Source organism: Pristis pectinata, chromosome 11 (assembly GCF_009764475.1).
Source record: "Pristis pectinata isolate sPriPec2 chromosome 11, sPriPec2.1.pri, whole genome shotgun sequence".
Lineage (NCBI taxonomy): Eukaryota > Metazoa > Chordata > Chondrichthyes > Rhinopristiformes > Pristidae > Pristis > Pristis pectinata.
This window is the reverse complement of record NC_067415.1, coordinates 86,641,898-86,660,527: the sequence shown is the minus strand read 5'-3', so window position 1 is coordinate 86,660,527 and position 18,630 is coordinate 86,641,898. Positions and strand designations below refer to the sequence as shown.

Here is an 18,630-nt window from a genome sequence, read left to right as displayed (position 1 = left end):
CATCACAGACAAAGCACGTGGTTTCTGGCACTAAGAGCTGGATACACCTCTCGTTAGATATGCCAATAGGAAGCTGGGAGGATTGGAAGTTAAAGGTGCAGAATATTGCAAACATATCATCTGTCAAACTTGGCAACAGCTATGATGACAGAAGTGGCATGAACTATACAAAAAGCAAGACACTCACTTTAATTTATTTAACATTCCAAGATTTCCTTAATACTGAATGAGCAGCCAAAGCCAAGGGCAGTGCTCATACATACCTTGGTGAGAGTGATCAGTAAACCCCGGATGGAGGTTACGATAATGATTCCCACAAGGATGAAGGAGATATGTTGAGACCAAAACTTCACCTGCACCCAAGGAAAAACAAATTGTAAATACTCCACCAAGTCTGCACATTTGCCCATTCTACCCAGAGACCAAGCTGTTGGAGAATGTATTCTAACTCTGACCAAACACGACCATAAATAACCTCACATCAGGAACGGTGGGGTGATAATACAGCAATTACGGTAATGTCAATTCCTAGCCTGTGGTGGAGAACACAAATGGTTTGCATCCCTCTGGTGCCTTTCACAACCTCAGAGTGTTTCAAGTGGTTTATGTCGAATCAAACACTTTGGAAGTGTGGTCACTGTTGTCATGGGTTGGGACACCTGCCCCGAGCTGTACGGCTGAATCCTCAACCAGCCTCCCAACACCCAACGGGAGTTTGACAAACCCTCTGGCAAATTCTGCGCCATGCCAGTCCCATCAGTGAATACAGCTCACATCTTCTAATGTTTCCAGTAATAAAGGCACATCCCCTTAAAATGGACCACCTATACAAAAAGTAAAGGAGATATCCTCTCATTTTTACATTCCAAAATATATTCAGGAATTTGAACTTTACTCCAATTGTCCACAGCAGCAGCCGCAGCTCCAACACTGCAGCACGTCCTCAGTGCCGCTCTGCTCCATCAGTACTTCATCATTCATGGCATGTGCACTGCTGGCAAAGTCAGTGTTTCACTGTGAGCCGAGTGCGTTGCTGTGCCATTGCAGAAGGCAGTTCAGAATGAACCACATTAGCAAACCCCTGGAGTTACAGAGGGTACTCAGTAAGGATGACAACTGCCTTTTCTGAAAGACTATTTTATTAGATGGGGTTTTAACAACAACCCGATAGTTTAATGCACCATTACTGATTCTAGCTTCATTCCATCTCAACTAACTGCCTTTAAATTCCCCATTGACCTTGTACATCAGGATCTTGAGCCCAGGATTGTGGATAGCTAGGTCCAGTAACAGAATCATTGTTCCACTGTCCCCCACTACCAACCTGCCCAATCCCCAAACACTACGCCCCACCCTGACAGTCAGCACTCCCTCACGACTGTCTCTCCGATAGTGCTCTCCCAGCACTCATCTACATTACACACCCAAGTCTCTGGGTGGAACTTTTAACACATCCTCCTGACTTTGAGGTATGAATGCTACTAACAATCACAGCTGGGTTAGAAAGAAAATAAAGGACAATGGTGGTTGTGCTGCTTTCAAGGTTCTAGGGAGTTAAAACAAAAGAGGTAATCAAAAACTTGCTCAGCTAGTCCCTTAAAAGATGTAACACATAAAAGAAACCAATGTGTCTGGCTTATGAAATATAAAGTGATCTAGTTATAAACTGCACCCAACCCCTTCCTGCTGGATTGTTTGGATTCTTTGGATCTGGAGAGAGACTTGCCCAACTAGTGGATACAACTCCAGCAAAGACCCAGCGGTGAGACTAAATATTTAACGGGGCAAGTTGTGATCTGAAATAAGCTGCATGAAACAGCAATGCAGGCAGATTTCATAGGAAGTCTCAAAAGGCAGTAGGATAAAAAGACGAAGGGAAAAACATCTACGGGGAGTGGGACAAATTGGAGAGCTCCTTCAAAGAGCCAACACAGGCACAATGGGTGCAAGATTCTGTGCCACATCAGAGATCGACATTAATGGAGTTAGGAGACAGGGAGTGGAGCTGGAAAATGAGCTGACCAGTCACGTACATGGCCTACCACTCTCCCCCGTTCTGAGGTCAGCACCACTAACCTGGGACTTATGTAAATGAATAAGGACGTTTAAACTTTCTGTGAGAACTATGATATATTACCCAATGGGTCAATACAAGTGAGAAAGTACTTGATGGCCAAATGACTTTTCCATCATTCTCGAACTCCAATTATGCTTTTTATTTTGGACAATTCAGCACAAAGTGACAGGTTATGAAACAAACATTGGGTAAGGGCTATCGAGGTTAAGAATCAGATTCAAACAATTATTTATTACCATCATATTGGACAACCTTTTTAAAACAATAGTTACTACAATGGCCACCAGTTTTACTTACATCAAACTGAATGCCCAGATAGTTCACTGTGATCTCTATACCTCGTGAGACTGGGTCTGTTTTACCAACACGGTCGAAGACTATATTTATTGTTGCCTGCCGTTTCAGTTTGTTTGGGGGTGGGGGTGGGGGGAGGTAGAAAGGAAAACACAAATTAAACATCCAACACAAATCAAAGATCCCAACATCTAACACAATGAACTTAGTTTCAGTTACACCAAAGCAGATCCAGGTTAACATGTTTTAATAACACTAAGATCATTCCAAATTCTTTTCAATGCAACAGATTCACACAGCATCAAAAGCAATGCATCAGTACGTTAAAAGATGTGAAACCAACTCACTGAACATTTTACAGCTGCTGCTCTGTACAGCAGGAACAATACAAAAGGAACAGGAGGAGGCCATTCAAACCCTCATATGATTCAGTTGAAGAACATGGGTGATCATTACTTAACTCCACATACTTACCCTGGTTCTACAACCTTAGTGCACCAACCAACCAAAAGTCTCATTCTTGAATATTTCAACTGATCTCTGGTTCCAACAGGAATCTGGGATCCAGATTCCCACTGCTGTGTGCACGAGGAAGAGCTTCCTGACATCACCCTGAACATCCAAACACAAGACATTGTCCTGGATTCCCCCCTCCAGAAGAACTGGTTTCCCTCTAGCTATTTTATCAAATCCTTGAATCATCTTGGACATCAAGCAAAAATCTGTCAGTTTCAACCTTGAATGTGATCACCATCATTTAATCTTTTCGGAAAGAGCTTCAGATTGCTGCCACTCTTTGTGAGAAAGGGAAGAGTAGAAATTGACATTCTGCGTAAATCAAAACTAATTGAAACAGCTGAAGTTCAAACCGTGAAGTAATAAATCAGTTGCAGCACAAATAAAACAGCAGCAAAGTAGATCTTTTCTGAGACAATTTGTCTTAGTAAATGGTCACTATAAGGGTACCTATCTAAAGGGTAAAAGGCTGGAGCAGTCAAGCAAGATGCTTATAACCAGAAATAAATTATTAAGGATGGAGACAGCAACCCGTCAGAAACTGGGAACCTGCTAATACCACAGTTGAGTCTCCCCTCAGCCTCCTCTGTTCCAAATAACCCCAGTTTTCCTTGTAGTTACAATTGTCCAGTGCTGGCAACACCTTATATGAGTTGGGCCTGTTTCCATGCTGTATAACTCTATGACTCTACAAATTTCTTCTGCACCCTCTCCAGTGAAATCACCCCCTTCCTGTAATGAAGTCCTTGAGCTATGGTCTATGTAGTATTGTATACAGTTCTCGCTTAACTTAGGTCTTATACTCAATGGTTCGGCTAATAAAGGAATACATCCTGTGTGTTTTTTGCCCAACCACCTGTCCTACTACCTCTAAGAATCTGCGGATGCTCCAAGGTCCCAGTGTTCCTCCACAGCTCTTATTATAACTCTGATGCCTAGCTACTCCTGCCCAAATGCATTACCTCTCTGGATTAAATTCATCAGCCATTTTTGCCCAACTGATCAGGCCACCTGTGTTTCCCAGTCTAAAGCTCTCCTCCTGTCACCTCATGGACATTTTTTTTAAATCATCTGCAAACTCCTTTAATCATGTCCCATTATCTAGATCTAAATTATTAATGTATGTTACAGAAAGCAAGGGACCAAGTACTGAGCCCTATGTAGCCCCTCTAGTAACATTACTCCAGTCACTAAAACACCCACCACCCACTGAGGCTTATTTTGGATCAAATTTGCCACTCCCCCTTGGATCCCATGGAATTTTACTTATTTGACCAGTCTACCATTTGGAACACAGAACCTTGTGAAATGACTTGCTAAAATCCACGTAGACTACATCAAACATACTGCCCTCATTGACTCTCCTTGTTATCTCTTCTGAAAAATGAATCATTAGTCAGATATAACCTTCCCTTAAAGTCATGTTGATAGCCCCTAATTATTGTTTGCCTTTCTAACTGAAGATTTGTTCTGTCCCTTGGAATGGATTCCAGTAACTCCATTACCCCCACGGCCTCGAATTACTTGTTTTATCCCTTCCTCGCTTTATAAACTGTTGGACTGGAAATTCAGATCAAATTCAGATAACAAAATTCAGCCAGGGCAAACTGACAGCAAGAGTTATAAAATCAATAGGAGTGTCACCTAGGTTTTGAGGCTGCTGCTCATAGTCAATACTGAAAGCACTTCCAGCAATGCCAGCCTGCCCAGTTAGGAGGGCAGCGGTGCACCGCAGAAGAGTTATACTCACCATAAAGATTTTCCAGACACAATATATAGAGAAAAAGTACCCCAGAAAATTAAAGTATTTTCCTTGGAATGTTTTTGAGTATTCAATTCTTTCCTGTAAAAGATAAACAGGACATGTACATTCAACACTGTTTCTGAGCCCCAAGGATGTCCCTGGTGCAGTGATGAATGGCAGAGTCAATTCAATTTCACCTTCAGGTTAGATGTGCCGTTCACCCAATCCAGTTATTTTCCATTAACATGCCACTTTGATGACCATGATCTACTTGTTGTGCTTGACTGCATCAAAGCTATTCAATTTACTTCGATTATACTGGGTCAAAGGCACGATGAGATAGGAAAGACAAGACTCAAACTTGTGTTAAGCTTTCATAAAATAAGCAGCTAATCCACAGTTTGAACCTTGTGACTACTTGAAGTCAAGAACTTGGGGAGGGCATAAAGTTGTCTTATGAACAGTCCCAAAGATGAATGACGTGACTTCTACAGAGAGACTGAAAGTGGGATAGTTTTCTTTAGAAGACAGTTAGTTACAGGAGATTTAATGTTCAAGACTATTAAGTATTTTGAAAGGATGAATAAGAGAAATTCTTTCCAGTGACTGTACAACTTGTCAATTTTATAACCTTCGTTACTAACTTCCACCCTGCCCTCAAATTCACTTGGACTATTTTGGACACCTCCCTCCCTTTCTCCAGATCTTTCTGTCTCCATCTCAGGAGACAAACTATCCACCTTTATCTCCACAAACCCAATGACTCCATAGCTACCTAGACTACACCTCCTCCCATCCCTGTCTCTCAGTTTCTCTGTCTCTGCCACACTCGTTCTCAAGATATGTCCTCCTTCAGGAAAGGTGCCTTCCCCTCTGCTGAAGTTGATAGAGCCCTCACTCGCATTTCCTCCATTGCTCAGACATCTGCTCCTGACCCCCTCCCTCCAGACAGAACAGAGACAGAGCCCTTAGCCTTCACCTTTCATACCACCAGCCTCCACATCCATCGCCATTTCTGCCAGTTGCAATCGGATCACATCTCTGTCCCCCCTCTGCTTTCCGCAGGGACCACTCCCTCTGTGACTCCCTGGTCCGCTCATCCGTCCCCATCTTCTGGCACTTTCCCCTGCAGTCGCAAGAGGTGCAACACATCCCTACACCTCCTCCCTCACCACCATCCAGGGACCTAAGCAGCCCTTCTGAGTGAGGCAGAGATTCATGTGCACCTCCTCCATCCTGGTCTACTGCATTTGGTGCTCCTGATGTGGCTTCTTCTACATCGGCAAGACCAACTGTAGACTAGGTGTCTATTTTACCAGGCATCTGTTCTCTGTCTGCAACGGCCAACTTCAGTTTCCGGTTGCATGTCATTTCAAACTCCCCTTCCCATTTCCCACACCAACCCATCTGTCCTCTGCCTGCTCCACAGCCATGGTAAGGCCAAATGCAAACTAGAGGAACAACACCTCATATTCCACTTGGGTAGCCTACAACCTAATGATGTGAATAATGAATGTTCCTTTACCATTCCCAGCACTCTGTCTAGGTTCTAACCACCTCCCCCCCCACCCCCACCCCCCCCCCCCCCCCCCCCAATTCCATCTGCCCGTCACCCACACACCTATCCACCTGGGTTTCTTCTCCCCTGCCCTACCTTTCCTATCGCCTCCTCCATCTAGTCCCATCTGCCCATCATCCCTCCCTTACTTCGTTCAACATCACCTTCCAGCCTGTCTCGATCCTCCTCCATCTCCTCATCTTGCCCCATCTCGCCTAGTTCTACCTATCACCTACCAGACTCCCTCTCACCCCTTTATACTGGCTACCTTCCCTCTACACTCTCAGTCCTGATGCACGGTCTGAACCAGAAACGTCAACCACCCCTTTGCCTCCACAGATGCTGCTCGACCTGCTGAGTTCCTCCAGCAGTTTGTTTTTTTTGAATTGTGGAAAACTTTGACAGAAAAGTGCTGGCAGAAGTTGTGATTAATGCAAGCTGATAGGATGGTGGAAACAGATTCAACTATAATTTTCAAAATGGAATTGAATGAGGAAAACAAAGGGCTATACGGAAAGCAGAGGGAGTGAGCCGAACCGGTAATTCTTTCAACAAGTTGGAAGGAGTGCTGAGGAACAGCCTCCTTCCATGATACATGATTCTATTAACAAAAGCTTTGGTAGAAAGGGAGCGTGTAACATTCTTAACACCTTAAAATACATAATCTTTTCAGCAAAAGAATTTCTTATAAACATATAATGGGCAAAGTCAAGCCAACGCTGGGCAAATGGAGGACAAAAGGTCAATTTAATCAATACCTTTGTGGCGTGAAGATCAACTGTTTCGAGAAACAATTGTCGGCTCAGTTCTTCCAGAGCATCTACTTCCTGCTGAATAAGTGAGAGATCTGAAGAGCAGTGTTAAAGAAAAGGGCAAATTGACTGAATGCACCCTGATATGCAAATCTCATATTTAGCTGGTGGACTAACAAAGTGTCATGCGGAGGGTGAATAATGGAAGCATCTGTACTTTTCAAATATTGTTGACAAGAAATTGTTAGTTGTTTATATTTAAAGTTCCTAAAGAACTATTGGGCATGCTTCAAGTCTCCATAAGCACAGAAAGGATATAAATGAGCTGAACCAAGTGTAAAGAAAAAGATTTACAAAGATGACACTCGAATTGAGAGCTTATACTTATCAGGAACTATTCAACAGATTGAGGCTCTTTTCACTAAAAGAAAAGGGTAAGGGATGACGTGAGTAAGGTGCTAAAGATTCTGTCGGAGTTTGCTGGGTGGATGCTGCAGTGGTGTTTCCACTGGGCAGGAGAGCCTGGGCCAAGTACAAGGTAGTGACTAATAAACTGCACAGGGAACTCAGGAGAAACTTCTCTACCTAGAGAGGGGGAGGATTTGGAATCTCTCTCTTGTGGGGTAATATCTAAGGGGAAGCATATGATGGAAAAAGGAATAGAAAGATATGGCAATACAGTGGGATGAAGTAGGGTTTGAGGAGGTTAAAGTAAAGCTTAAAGGTTAGTATCCATCTACCAAGCCAAATGCTTGCTTTTTCACTGTAGTTTCTACAATATCCAGTATATATTAAACAAAACATTGCTTAAAGTAACAAGGTCCATCCCCAGCCCAGCTGGAAGGAGAATACACACTTTACCATTTAGTTAACATAAAAAGATATTTTCACCGTTGGAAGATGATGATGTCACGCTTTTGATCATTCCCCAAAACCCTGCAGGCTTATTCAGTACTTCCCCACGCTGGTACATCATCCTCCTGGTCACAGCAATTCTAACAGGGAAGAACACAAAAAATAAGAGGTTGGGTGTCTTATACCAGGCAGGCTAGTTACCAAGCAATACACTTTCAAACATTAAAAATGAAATCCAGAACATAACAGAACAGGCAGCAAGGGGAAAGACTGGTACAAACCAAATCAGAACTAGACTGCCAATGTAACTCAAAATATTCAGCACACCAGGTTAAAGACAAAGGATAGGATATGAGAGGGGCAAGGAGCAGTGGGTCAGCGGAAATGCTGAGAATTTGAATGTTATTATGTTGTAAATAAACACGTCTTATCCTAATTATTGTTCTTTTCTAAAGAGTGGGTACAGTCAGTAGATAGAGTCACAACCATTGAGTTAGTTATGGTTATCATCATCCATCAGCCAACAAAGCTCAATATTAACAACCTAACCATCAAAGGCCAATAAACAAGATGCTGGAAGAACTCAGTGGGGCAGGCAGCATCTGTGGAGGGCAATGGACAGTCTGAAAGGTCTCGGCCTGAGACATTGACTGTCCATTTCCCTCCACAGATGCTGCCTGACCCGCTGAGTTCCTCCAGCTCTTTGTTTGTTCCTCCAGATATCTCTAGTCTCTTGTGTAACCATCAAAGGGCTCTGCTGCACATCATGGAACCAAAAAAGTATTTATGTAGTTGATCCAGTAGAGCTTCTGATCAGTGGGATGTTGATGGTGGAAACGCGGCGATGGGAGTGCCACTGAATGTCAAGGGCAGGTGGTTAGATTCTGGATTTCTGGAGATGGTCATTGCCTGTAACTTCTGTAGTATGAGTAATACTTGCCACTTTATCATCCGATGCCTGAATGGTATGTAGGTCTTGCTGCATGCAGCTGTGTACTGCTTCCTTCGTAAAGGAATTGCGAATAGGTTTGAGCACATTGCCATTGTCACACTGCTGACTGCAGGATCTTTCTGTGTATGAACTGACAACCATGCTTTCTACATTCCAAGAGTACTTTGTTAGGTGTGATGTGCTTTGGGATACCCTGATGCAGCAAAAGATGCTAAAGGAGTACGAGTCATTCTTTTTCCTTTACATCTTTGACGAGCAGCCTTTTAAACAACCTTTTCCTCTACCTCAACTTAAACAAAACTGACTACTTCTTCCATTGACTTGCCTTTACACCTCTTTCTGTGACTTGCTGTCAACTACCTGTCAACACTTGAGTTTCTTTGGATTTTCTTGTATGCAGATGTAACATGTTATAGTTCTAACTAAAAAGAGTATTTATAGGGCTGTCAGTTAATCATTTTAAGATCTTACAATTAACTTGCTCACAAATTAATGCATTTACACCTTAACTGTATATGCTGATGGGAAAGAAATTTACCAGGACTTTGAAAAGGATTAATAATGTACCTTCAATGTGCTCCACACTTGGCCTGACATGCAGCTAAGATTAATCAAATGACAGACTGCAAGGCCTCCTCTTCTTATGGACAGACAGGTGGAAGACAATGAATCACACCATGCAGATTAGCCAGTCAGTGATAAGTGACGGAGAGAAGCTTGGGAGTGTGGGGTGAGGTAGAAGTTTCTGTGAAAAGAATTTCCCCTGACAAGTAGATCACCTAAATCAGATTGAGTTTAAAACACAACACATAATCCCCTTAATTGAAATCATTGAATCACTCCTTTTAGCACTGATTCCCACGTGCTGTAATATTTACAAGAAAGGCAGAGCTTTTCACAAACTCAGAACCTCCGAAAGCATTTTACAGTGAATTAAGTAAATGTCGAAGTGTGGTCAGCAACCAACTTGTGAACAGGCAGGCTGCATGACACCTCTTTGAAATAGTGACAATGCCTCTTTGACCTCATGCGAGAAAGTAGGTGGGGTCACAGTTTAAAATCTCATCCAGAAGACATAACATCCAACATTACAGCAGTCCCTCATCACTGCACTGGAGTGTCAGCCTGAATGTTTGCTCTTAATTCTCTGGGGCAGGTTTTGTGCCCACAACATCTGACTCAGAGGTGACGGTGTTACCAAGGCTGACGCCCACCTACTTATTTTAAAACTTTTTGAGAAATTCCATCTTTTAACTTTAAAAAAAGAATCAGTAGAGTGGAATCCACGTAGATACTTAAAAGGCCCATTGATGTCAGCAACCAATTTTCAACAATTTGAATCCTTGCCCAGGTTCAATATTCCAATCAGCTGAGAATCAGATTCTAATTTTTCCCATTACTCTACAGTCTTGTGCTCATCTATTTGGTTTCTGTGACACATTTTGAATAATGATCTTTCAATAATACTTTTAGCTACACTAACCCATAACACCTTAGACTTTCCAAGGCTGAAAAATTCCAATGGTCAATCAGCCAGAAACATGCCTTGCATTGCGCTGAAAGAAAACATAGAAAATGACTCTTATCCCTCTGTGCTAACTATAAAGTACTGCAAAGGAATACCCTACAGAGGCAAGATCCTGCCAAAGTAAAACTCTTCATTTGTTACGGCATTTTTACAAAAATGAACACATTTTACCATCATACTTTTCTAAAATTTAACAACGTGGAACAATAGGAGAAACTGTCAATCCCTTTACAGGACCAAAGGTCAAGGAAAGATTTAACAGGGACATTCAAAATCACAAATACTTTTGATGGAGGATACAAGGAGATGTTGTTTCTATTGGTGGGAGAATCAGTAACCAGAGAGTATCGATGTAAGGTAACTAATTGGCAAAATAACCAATGGGAAGAAGAGGATTTTGATTTTCTGAATGCAGCAAGTTCTTGTGGTTTGGAAAATACTCCATGAAAGAAAAGTGTAAGCAGATTCAACAGGAACTTTCAAAAGGAGAGCAAGAAACAAACCGCTGGAGGAACTCAGCTGGTTGAGCAGCACCTGTGGAGGGAAAGGAATTGTTGATGCTTCAGGTTCAGTCTCTGCATCAGTCCTTTCCCTGCTCAACCCACTGAGTTCCTCCAGCAGTTTGCTCTTTGCTTCAGATTCTGGCAGCTGCAGGCTCTTGTATCTCCTTGTAAAAAGGGAATTGGATAAATATTTAAAATGAAATAGAACAGCCTAGACTGCGCATAAAGAGCAGGGGAGTGAGTCTATACTGGTACCCCACTTAACACAAGCATTGACTTGTTATAGCACCTTTAGTTCTGGAATCCCAACACTCACAGGTACATAACCCCTACACTTTAAAAACAAGGTGTCTGTTCAGGCTGTGTGCTGCTATGCCAGGAACTGGTACACACCTCTACCCTCTGCTGGTGCTCTTGCAGCAATGAAACTGTGCGTGCCACATAGCTCGCTGAGGAGCGAGGCAATGTGCAGATACTTGTGTAGGGCAAGCTGGGGGAGCACTGAGGAATTGCGGGGCTCAGGGCAAGCTGGGCACTACCAGCTTCACACTTGGAAGACAAGCAGATCCCACGGTCTGTCTCATCACCCCCTGTTGATATGAGGGAGAATGTGGTCTTTCCCTCTCTTTTGTTCTGGCGGCACAGCTGCCCCCAGCTCAAATGCTCACCCACAACTCACCCAAAACCAGTCCTCACAAACAACAACTTCACATTGCCTCAGAGATACACTCCACACGAGCTGTGGGGCAATGAAATGAATTTAACCATTTCTTTGCTGCAGGAGAGCCTTCAACCAGGTTCCTGGTACAGTAGCACTGTCAGTAATGCATTAATTCCACTAACATTGCTGTTCCTGGGAACACATCCTCAGTGCTCAACAAGGTACCAGTGTAATTGGACAAAGCCAGCACCAGGACCATGGACTGAATGATCTTTCTGTGCTGTATGATTCGATGACGAATCCTTCATTGATTTATTGATTTTAATTGGGACATCTTTATACAGTTTATGGCATGATTTAAATCCACGATCTCCTTTTCTTAAACTAAATGCATATTTATTCTTGAACAAAAAACAGAATGCTTGTAGAATTCAGCTCAAACTGCACCTTAAAAGGTGCAAGTTGATGTTTTGGGTCGAGACCCTACATCAGGAATTTATTCTTGTTTACCTAATAAGAACAGGGAAGTTAGAACTGAATTTCCTACTTCTATATTTTCTCACTTATTGTAAAATGCAAAATGTGAAATATTTTCCAAATCACCCTGAAAAGCCGCAGTACTTTAGATGGGTCTAACTCTTCAATTATGAAACTGAAAGTTTCAGCTTATGGCAAATAAGACAATCTTGTTTTAAGTCACTGCCACACATTTTTTCCACTATTTGTCATTAAATTCCTCACTGGAATTCATTTTTCCACTCCGTTTCTAATGTGTTTAAGGCTTCTGCAATATTAATTTGCTGAGAATAGTTAATGCAGCAGTCCCTGGTGCCACTAAACGATGCAAGCTAATAATGTAGGTCACAGACCTTACATGGCAAGCACCTTAAAAACCACAATGATATCAGAACGAAGACTGTGCAAACCACAAGATGCAGAAGTAAAGGTGAAAAGCTTTTAGACTCCAGTTGCAATGCAGTTAAACCACATCCGTCAAAAGCTGTACTATCCTATAACAATATTATGCATATTAGCAAGAATATCAGAGGGAAGTGAGCAAATAAAACAAACCTTCAAGAAAGTGAGCCCATCTCTCATGCACAGCAAGTCCCAAACAAAAAATATCGACAAATCTTTGTGCTAACTTTTTTTAAGAAAAGGAAGCTGTATACAAGACAAGAAAATGCACTCACACAGTATGAAATTTTCAAAGAATAGGGAGTTCACCCTAGCAAGCTGTCAATATTTATCATTCAATCAACAGATTATTTTGCTGTTAATGGAACGTTGCAATGCACATAGGAACTGTCTTGTTTCTCACGTTATCACGCTGACTTCATTAATTGGGGTTTCTTGAAAGTGAAGTCTCAAGGTCAGGGAAGGCACAGTACAAATGCAAGTCATTTATAAATTGACTTTGCTAAGCACGTTTGATACTGTGGCTGAGTACGTGCATTAGCCTGGAATGCACAGTTTAATGCAGCACTGGAAAGGCTCAAGTGGGTGATACTGGCCAGTATTCACACTTTTAAAACCAACATTCCTCAGGAAAGAGGCCGAGAAAAATTAGTAAACCATATTGGAATCAAGTATTAGTAATTCCTTCTGGATAGTAAATGAATCAGCTGCAGGATTAAACTCCATTTATTAATCAGTTTACATAAAAGCTATGAACCTTCCAACACTACCTCTGGATCATTTTAATTCTGAGTGCTGTTGTTTTTGAACAACTAAACTTTCAGTTGCTTTACTCCATTTTCATGTGCCCTCCCTTCCATGCAGTTAGTTGAAAGGAATGGATGTTGCAAAGGTGAACAACAAGTAAAGTGTAGCTTATCACTAGCTTATCATTTGTACTGTGAGATATTTAGCTACTCCAGGTTCACTGACAAAGCAGGTGAAGAAACTGCACCATGACCACAGGTTATTGTTAGTTATATTACAGACACACATACTTGCACAAAATGCATAACAGTATCACACACTTGCACAAAATGTCCCAGCGTCTTTCAACAGGAATGTCATCAGATAAAGTTTAACACTGAGCCACATATGAGAAAAGGGTCAAAAGCTCTGGTCGTGTTGAGCACCATAAAGTGCAGGAGGTACAGAGGTTTAAGGAGGAAATTCCAGAACTGAGGACAAGTTAGTAGATTCTAACTCATGTTTAATTAACTTACACCGGCACTCATCCACGCAGCATCTGTTTTAAAATTCTCATTGTGTTCAGAAGTTTCCTCGATCCCTATTTCTTCAACTCCTCCAGGCCTAACCCTGTGAAAATTCTAAGCTCCTCCCAATTCTGATTTCTTATACATCGCTGATTTTAATTCATCCTTTACTGGTGTCTCTGCCTTCAGCTATCTGGGCACTAAGCTCTGGAATTCCTTCACTAAACCTCTCCAGCTCTCTCTTCTTGAAACTAATCTTTGTTCAAGTTTTGCCCATTTACCTAAATATTGTCCCCTTGTGACTCAGTGTCAAGCTATGCTTGATTACAGAGCTATTGGACACAATTATGTTGAAATTGTTATATATAAGCATGACATTGTTATTGCACACAATTTTTACATGGAACCTGAACGAGCTAGCATTCTCCATTCTATAGCTTCCTACCTCTTCTTCTTGCTGATGATCATGTCCATGGTCTGGAGTAACCGCCTCTCCAGTGCAAGAATGTCACTATCGGTTACATTCCTCAAGGGCAAAATAAAACAGAGCCAAAGGTACATATTAATATCTCATTAAAGTGAATCCAGTAGGTGTAATTAGTTTTTGTCAACATAATTCATATGGTGCAAGAACCCATGGTTGTAGTACTTTGCTCAAAACACATTATATTGGTTAAGATGCAGTCGTTGTTGTTACACTGATGCAGAAGTTCTTTTAAGTATGGCTCATATTGCAGAATTTCAAAAGTGCATTTAATCACAGAATCTTAAAGGCCATTCAGCCAACATTGGCTCTTCAAAAGAGCTATCTTAACAGTTCAATGTCCCAGCTATTTTCCCTCTTCCAGCAAATTTTCCCTTCAAGTATTTCTATAATTTTCCTTCTTGATGGTTCTCTGCTTCCACCATCCCAGTAGGCCGTACATTCTAGATCACAACTCATTGTGTTCTCCCCAGCTCCCCGCAAGGTCTTGTGGCAATTCGATATTAAACCTGTATCTTCTTGCTACTGACACCACAAATTAAAAGATTTCTATATTAAAAAAAATTTGAGAGCAAATTTCATTTAGAAAACAAATTTGTTTCAGTTTATTTTGTCCAGAATTTTTTCCCACCTGCTGCTTTTTCCACATATTTCTTTTCCCTCTGTCTACATCTCGGGAAAGCAGCCAGCATAATCAAAGACCCCTCCCACCCGGGACATTCTCTCTTCTCCCCCCCTCCCATCGGGCAGAAGATGCAAAGGCCTGAAAACATGCAACACCTGCCTCAAGGACAGCTTCTATCCCGCTTTTATCAGACCCTTGCACCTTATTGTCTGTCTGCACTGCACTTTCTCTGTAACCGTAACATTATATTCTGCATTCTGTTATTGCATTTCCTGTGTACTACCTCCAAGTACTTGTTTTCAAATGATCTGTACGGATGGCATGCAAAACGAAGTTTTTCACTCTATCTCGGTACGTGTGACTATAATAAGTTCCAATTCCAATACTTCACTAGTCTACCCAAATTTCAAGCTTTACATCTAGAATATGACTGTCTTTCATTCACTGAAGCTAGACTTCCCATACTATGATTAAAGTTATTAATTCAAACAATGCAATACCTCTTGGACTATTTTCCCTTCAATACACTTTCATCTGATGAGACATTAACTGAACTCTCATTTTCCCTGGAGGTAAAAGATACCACATTACTATTTCAAAGAAAAACAAGTTATCTACAGGGTCCTGAATAATATGTACCACATACGCAATGCCACCTTAATCAGACAGTTTGGCCATTATCACACCACTGTGGGAGTGAGCTGTGCACATGTGGACTGTGATGTTTCATATATTGTACTGTACTTCAATAGCTCTTCATTGTAAAGCACGGCAGTATGTCCCACGGTGAAACGCACTATAAAACTCAAATCCCTTTCTTTGCTATATCTGTAAAACTAATTGATGTAATATTTCTTTATTTCCCATGGGATATGATGACAATAGCATGGCCATGTTGGCGGGGAGGTAACGGAGTAATGAACTGCTGCTGTACACCTCATATATACTGTATACGTTAACCACAGGGTTCTGTGGCAGGGAACCAAACAAACTTTGCCCTGGGGATGGTGCTGAACTTCCAGTCCTGCTGCAACTACCCCTATTCAGCCAGGTGGTGAAAGGTCCATCACACCTGGTCTGAGCCTCAGGTGCTTTGCAACGTGGGTTCTTTCCACACAGGTGAGTGTATGATGGTCTTCACCTGTGTGGAAGGAACCATCTCCTAGCAAGAGATGAGAATGGGCTCAAAATTCAGGGAGATGTTGGGACCTGACTCAATAAGGTGGGATGATAGGTGGCACTTACAGGCTGATTCCAGTTAATGACAAATTCTAAAATAATAATGGAAGCATTGAGGGTATGATGAAGCTTTACAAAAAGTAATCGTCTGCATCCTCACCTCAGGAAGTAAGACATGTAAGTGTATGGGCAATTAACGGCACCAAAGCCCGATAACAATGCCATTAGCGTGACACCAATGACACCAACTCTGCTGATCAATTGCTCGATTGATAGAATCCCTGATGGAGAGAAGGAAAACAAATCAAACATAGATAGAGGTACTTGTTCAAAATGCAAGATTTTCAAAATTTCTACCCCAACATAACCAGAAATTGCAAAACTTTTCCTGCATACATTTTACAACGGGTCCAGCTAAACAAAGTAAATGCCCAACTTAAAGATACCTCCAAAAGTATGCTAGAACAGGTTTTAAGGACATAATTAAGAAAATTCTGTAGAAATCAATTTATGCAGTACCTTGATATTACTCTTAATGAAAGACTATGTCGTACTGAAGAAGCTATTTAGCATATTTACACTCACAGCTTGCCTGCTCGAGTGAGCAATCTCAGCTGTGGTACTATGGGAAGGTAGTCAGATCTGTCCCAGGAACAACAAACGTGTCTGACCTCACAGCTTGAACTCTGCAGTAAACTCTGCCGCAAACTCTGCAGCCGCTTACACACCAGTTTCAGGCAGAATTGATTCCAAAAATGCGTTTGGTACGTGATAGGGAAGGTTTTGCTTCTTGATTTTAAGGCAGTGAAACACACTTATTTTCAGTTATGTGACTCATTATATTTTACATTAAAGTGTGAAAACAATCCCAACTTATATCAATGTGCCTCCAATCTATGTCTCGACCGCGTCTCTTTAACTTTCTCCTGGCATCAGCAATAATTTGCACACAATTGTAAAACACATATCGTGGCCACAACAGCATCTTCTAATTGCAACCTAATGGGGGTCAGCTCCAATAACCCATGATACAGGTGCATGGATTGCAATACGTAACAAACCTTTGACTGTTTTGTGGCAGACTGGAAACATGACAACCTTATGCTGCTTGTTAATTGTTGTGGCATCTAGCCAGCACTAACTAGGTAGTTCAACGGCTGAACACAGCAGGACACCAATATTACGAATGGATGATCCCACTTCCCGTCATTCTCCACTGCTTAAAGCCAATGTGCATCTTTAAAAGGGGAAATGTTTTCCTCCAGAGGTGTTGTCAGGCATTCTGTGACTGAAAATGATCTGAGAGATATTCAACAGAGCTGTAAAGGAGGAAGTGGGATTCATGGCTCTCAGATGTTGCATTGGAGGTCTTGGTGGAGGAAGTGTCCTGTGTCTACATGACGCCAGTTGTTGACCAGACATTCCCCAGATGTCAGCAGAAGCATCTGGGCACCAGTGGCAGAATTCATGTTCTGGGACGCAAATGAGTAGTCCAGGTCAACAAGAGAATCTTCAAAGGTCATTTCACAATAACCCATTAACTGTAGCTCAGCCATTACTCAATCCACCATACCTCCAACGATTACCTAACAGCAATCTCCCCCAAAAGGACTCAGCCAACAGTAGTGAACAGCTGCCTCATAAGAAGACTCAGCAGTTTCCACATTGTCTGTGGCATAGCTTGGTAACTCATGGAAGGAAAAAGTCTTTAATTAAGAGAGGCAAAGAGCTCAGGTATCTCAGCACTCATCAAGCAAAGACGTTCCTAGCTCAGGCATGTCCACAGGATGAAGGAAGGTCACATCCCCAAGAACATACTATATGGGAGATGGCCCCAGCCAAAATATCATTAGGCTACCAAGCTCCATTTAATGATGCAGTAAAAGGGAAGTGAAAGCTTTCAGCCTTGGTTATGATGTGACAGACTATCTGATGACAGAAGTGAACAGTGAAGTTAACTGAGGGTAGGGATGAATCAACAGATCTATAAAATCTCTCAACAACTTCCTAGTAAAGACCAGCACTATAAGCAAAGCCACAGAACCACTGACGACTCTATATTATTAATCAACAACACTTTCAGTTGGGGAACACTCTCTTTCCAGAATTGGCTCTGGTCATCAAAAGAAATGCAGTAGATGAGCCAGCCTTACCAACATTTGGCAGCTGCATATCCAGCTCCCACTGATGGAGAGATACCGCCCAGACTCTCAAACACCTGAAGCATGGAAGGAGCTGATAAGGTCTCTGTTGCCCACTGTTAGCGGCTGTCACCCTCATACTTGCTCATTGAGAAAGCAGTTATCGTTATTTTCTCATCTCTAATTTTTATCCACAATTCTCTCTACAAATAGTTTCAAAATCACTTTTAAAATCAGTGTGGAATCAGCTTTCGCTGTCTTTCCAGGTTCAGCATTCCAGATTCCAACAGCTTCATCTTCGCTGTAGATCTATTGCCAACGATCCCTGACCCTTCGTTATCCACTAGGGAACAGTTTTTGTCCATCATAAGCTTTCATCAGGTTTGCTAGCTACTGCACAGTCCAGAATCAAATACTTTTAAAAAAAAAGATCAGAATGCTGTCAGATCATACACTTTGTACAATTTTCTTGAGTTATGAATGAGAAAAAATTAGTTCTGATAAGGGAACCGAAAGTGGCAGTTTTACATGTCACAAGTGTTCCGAACTATTTTGGGTTGTGACCCATGAAAAAAATACAGATCCTGGAA

General features: G+C 41.8%; 1 protein-coding gene across 2 annotated transcripts in view; it reads right to left on the bottom strand.

Annotated features, from left to right (window-relative positions):
- The window catches only part of si:ch73-390b10.2 (Golgi pH regulator), a 35,089-nt gene that overhangs the window by 3,355 nt on the left and 13,104 nt on the right, over nucleotides 1-18,630 (bottom strand). For both annotated transcript variants that reach the window (XM_052025922.1, XM_052025923.1), the window contains exons 6-12: nucleotides 16,060-16,180; nucleotides 14,057-14,137; nucleotides 7,827-7,936; nucleotides 6,948-7,036; nucleotides 4,638-4,730; nucleotides 2,375-2,470; nucleotides 264-353 (exon numbers count right to left, since the gene is read on the bottom strand). In XM_052025922.1, coding sequence (XP_051881882.1) covers nucleotides 264-353; nucleotides 2,375-2,470; nucleotides 4,638-4,730; nucleotides 6,948-7,036; nucleotides 7,827-7,936; nucleotides 14,057-14,137; nucleotides 16,060-16,180 — 680 coding nt within the window. The remainder of the gene's footprint in view (nucleotides 1-263; nucleotides 354-2,374; nucleotides 2,471-4,637; nucleotides 4,731-6,947; nucleotides 7,037-7,826; nucleotides 7,937-14,056; nucleotides 14,138-16,059; nucleotides 16,181-18,630) is intronic.